The 4,274-nt window shown below is 35.6% G+C and overlaps 1 protein-coding gene across 1 annotated transcript; it reads right to left on the reverse strand.

The window, feature by feature from the left end:
* Positions 1-425: 425 nt before the first annotated feature.
* Positions 426-3,902, reverse strand: LOC112529464 (beta-glucosidase 24-like). The gene is made up of 12 exons (XM_025140761.1): positions 3,734-3,902; positions 3,527-3,596; positions 3,384-3,442; positions 3,227-3,302; positions 2,935-3,100; positions 2,621-2,861; positions 2,399-2,520; positions 2,053-2,297; positions 1,885-1,919; positions 1,452-1,578; positions 1,252-1,360; positions 426-855 (listed from the first exon to the last, which is right to left on the reverse strand). Exons 1-12 carry the CDS (start codon positions 3,848-3,850, stop codon positions 564-566), a joined length of 1,659 nt encoding a protein of 552 aa, XP_024996529.1. The 5' UTR covers positions 3,851-3,902; the 3' UTR covers positions 426-563.
* Between the last annotated feature and the right edge of the window lie 372 nt (positions 3,903-4,274).

A 4,274-nucleotide genomic window follows, 5' to 3' on the forward strand; every position in this document is an offset into this window, starting at 1 on the left:
CGTTTTTGACGTCGTAATAAGTTTTTAGGACACTTTTAATATAAAACGTCTCATTATCTACTTTATAGGACACTATTTGAAAAACTGTCCTATAAAAACAAATGGTCTATAAAAAATTGAGTTTATAGGACACTTTCTAAAAAATGTTCTATAAAGTTGCTAATGCGACACTTTGTATTAAAAATGTCCTAAAAAACTTATTAAAACACCCAAAAGCGTCATATAAACTTATTACAACACCTTTAGATATGACGCTTTATATTTTGGTCATATAAATTAAGTCCTATAAAATGGTCTATTGGGACGTTTAGAGATTGGGAGTGTTCCTATAAACCCAATTTTGTTGTAGTGCTTGTAGTCAAAAGTGCCACCGTTTGGAAAAATTTCTGGGTCCGTCACTGGATTATCAGATGTGAAACAGTAAAATACATAATTATTATTATGTCAAAAAGACAACATTATTGAGTACAAGTACATAAATGAGAGATTAATTCATCATGAAATACATAAAAATACAAATTTATTAAGAGACACAATTTAGGGTTTGTGATTGCAGTTCCATTTCATGCTTTTGCCTTCTTCAGTTTTGGAACCACTTCAGATGGCTTTTCTGGTTCAGACACCATATCAGTGGCTTCATCTTCTTTCTCATCATCCACTCTGGCTCTCTTCAGAAGCACCACTTTCTTCTCAGACAGAAACTTTTTGTACCAAAGTGCTGAATTCTTCGGGTATCTTTGAAGATCGTTGACGTAATCGACATAGATCAAACCAAATCGATCTTTGTAACCCGAAGACCATTCGAAGCTATCCATGAATGACCATACGTAATAGCCCATAACGTCTACGTTGTTACTGTAACAATATTATACACCAAGAATGTGTCGTCATCGTGTTGTAATTCAATGCTCGTTTAAATTCTACGTCACTACGACAAAATTGATCTTATAGGACGCTTAAAATGTAAAAGGGTCCGGAAAAATAGTTTATCGGGGTTAAGTTTAAAAACAGTCTTATCTAAAAGCGTTACAGTAGGTTTATAAGACGTTTTAACAAGTTTTATAGGAAAGTATTTGAAAAAGTGACCTATAAAAATATGAGTTTATAGGACATTTCTCAAAAGTGTCCTATAAAATAGTTAATAGGACGCACGTTTAGACAATCTACATGCTTTATAAAGCCAATTTTGTTGTAGTGGATGCTATGTGTTTAGTTGAACGGTATGATGACAAATGAAATGAAGTGGCATACCGAATAGCTGTTCGGATGGCTATAAGATGCTTTCTTATGTATTCCATTCGGTACGTATCATCACGGACTTCTTGGTATGTTTTTGCAGTATCGTTCATATCGGGAGATCCTGTCATTCAAAAGATATAACGATACCATCGTAAATTTTGAACCGTTGGGGATCCGACATGAAAAAAGCAAAATGGTATCGTTCTACGTACCATTTTCAGTGACTATAAGCGGTTTGGTTACGTTGTATATGTTCTTAACGATATACATAAGCTCTGTAAGTTCATCGGGACAAAGATAAACCCACGATAGATTTGGGTTCGTTGGATCCACATACGCCTACAAAGTGTAGATTACGTTAGACTTGGCTTTCCATTAAGTTCTGTATGTATAAAGCTGATCCATGTGGATTAGTTTGTCTTGTTTGGTAGGGTTTTTTCATAGATGAAAGAAACGTGTAATTTTAATTGTGAGGGGCAAGTTTTAATAAACTTAGCTTTCTACGTAAAGTTTCCCCCTAGAAGCTTATTGAATAAGCCACTTTTTATATCATTAAACCACTACCAAACAATTACATATAGCTGACGGAATAAGATGTGAATTCCATTAAGCTCATTAAGCTGCTAACAACAAATAGACACTTACTTGCTTTCCTATAGGATCTCCGTTGGAATCGGTTCCTGAAACACGAGAAAATAATTATCAAGTTACAAGTTATGAATATTGACATGTTTTTTCGATGACAAATGAAATATACGTAGAAAATGGAACTGAAAAACGTGATAAACAAACGTAGTCTAAGATTAGTATTACCTGATGCCACGAAGTGACAATCTCTAGTATATCCGGGAGGAATACTAGCAGACGGAGCTTGATATTGGACGAAAAATGCAGTGTAGTAGTTTATTCCAAGAAAATCGTATGAATCTATCAACTTGATACGTTGTTCTTCGGAGAATTCAGGTAGAGTACGACCTTTCGGGTAGTTAGCTGTCGGGGTAGTGGCAAATTTTTGCATATTTTCCGGCCATGCTCCTTTTGTCAATGGCTCAAGAAACCTGAAATATTCGTCGTAGTGACATGAAATTTTAATTTGTTACTTTTAGCAAAGAAATCGGTAAATTATAGGTTAATCGTACTATAAATCATATCTGCTTACCATCCATTCACAAAATCAGATGCGTATTCGACAGCTTTGACATCTTCTACATTACTCGGACCACGATAAGGCTTGCTAAAGTTAAGGTCAAGCGTAATTCCCACTTTACCCTTTTGAAAACTCTGAAATAACGTTCCACGAGGTTAAAATAGATATGATTAACTAAAACACAACGATGGGTTTATTGAACGTATGCATTCTGAAAGTGTACGTAAAATGTACCTTATAATCTTTCTCATACTTTCTGTAAGCAGCTGCATGACAGTTGAGTAGGTTGTATGCAACTGTATATGGTTCTGTTTCAAGGTCGCTGTCTTTACAATTTGCACCCCGTCCGGGTGCAAATGTACCCGTTACATACCCATTATATGTGAACATATGTGGCTCGTTTACAGTCAACCAATGCTTTACCCGATCTCCAAACTCCCAGAAACAAATATCAACGTAGTCGACGAAATCAGCCCTGAGATTTAAAACAGATAATAAGTAAAAAAGACAGATACGTAAATACACAAATTTATCTGGTAAACACTTACACGACTTTTGAACTTAAGAAACCCATGTACTCTTCTTCCAAAGCATTGGGCAGATCCCAATGGAAAAGAGTGACAAATGGCTCGATGCCATTGGCCAGTAACTCATCTATCAATCTGTTGTAGTAGTTGATGCCTTCTTGGTTTTTACCCATGCTTACTTTTCCACCTATTTAAATCAAAATCAGATCGAATTAAACCAATTCAAAACCAGTGTTTACACGTACAGATTATAAAGCGGTATTAAATTCTTAAATTATTCTATGGAGGGAATAATAAAAGCGAATTTCTTTACCTGGTAATATTCTTGGCCATGAAATCGAGAATCTGTAGGAGTTGACGCCCATTTTCTTCAACAACTGAACATCTTCCTGAAAACGGTTTTCCAAGAAGATACAGTATTAGAATCAAGCGTAGATTTCATTTCATAAAACCGACATCGTATATTTTACCTTCATTCTTGAGTAGCTGGCAACGGTGACACATGCATTTGCACCTCCACTAATCTTGTCTGCAATCACCATCAACAATCGGCATCCTTTTAGTTAACGATTGAAGGCAGTCAAAGCCGCAAAAGAGATGTATAGAGACGTACCAGGGTTTCTTAGGGCAAAACAATCCCAGATACTCAACCCTTTACCATCCACGTTCCAAGCGCCTTCAACCTATATACAGCTCGGGATATAACAACTTTAGAAAACATATAACAATTTATCGAGTCTTGTAACAATAAGACTTAGAAATGAACGATCAAACAATTTCCAAGATGACCGAAACGAAGCATTCTTATATGTATACATACCTGATGAGCAGATGTTCCGACTCCGAACAAGAAGTTATCTGGAAAATTCTGACGTTTGACGTCATCATCCACCACGATGGTACCAAGGTCGAGCTCGGTCTTTGTTTCTTCACCCATATTAGGAACGATTAAACGTGTAAAACGGGTCGAGAGAAAACCTTGATGGTGAAGAGTGGTGAGAACTTAAGAGCAAAATGGTCTCATATTTATAGCCACCCAATGCAAGTTGAAAGCTTGTGACAAGTTGAAAAATAAATAATAAATAAATAAAAAATAAATAAAATAATCGAAACAAAACATTAATTGTAAATATGGATCTCTAAAAAGGTCAAAAGTTGACCATTTTGACAAGAGATTTCACCATTTAAGAAGTTGTAGACTTTCATCTACCCCTTTGTGTTGTATTGACGATGGTTTTGGACAAACACAGTTTTACAATACGTGTACGAAATTAGGTCAATTACATTGACATTTCAATATAGTTATATATATATACATAGACTTGGGATCATTGAGACCAAGGGTTTTTCGTGAGACCCGT

This window comes from Cynara cardunculus, assembly GCF_001531365.2.
Source record: "Cynara cardunculus var. scolymus isolate 2C chromosome LG 16, CcrdV1, whole genome shotgun sequence".
Classification (NCBI taxonomy): domain Eukaryota; kingdom Viridiplantae; phylum Streptophyta; class Magnoliopsida; order Asterales; family Asteraceae; genus Cynara; species Cynara cardunculus.

Bases quoted from the DNA above. Each gene is read 5' to 3' on its own strand.
- LOC112529464 (XM_025140761.1), bottom strand. From the start codon at position 3,850: ATGGGTGAAGAAACAAAGACCGAGCTCGACCTTGGTACCATCGTGGTG. The intron at 2,521-2,620 runs GTACATTTTACG...ACGTTATTTCAG, and splicing joins AGTATGAGAAAGATTATAAG to AGTTTTCAAAAGGGTAAAGT. The intron at 1,579-1,884 runs GTAAGTGTCTAT...TACACTTTGTAG, and splicing joins GAGATCCTATAGGAAAGCAA to GCGTATGTGGATCCAACGAA.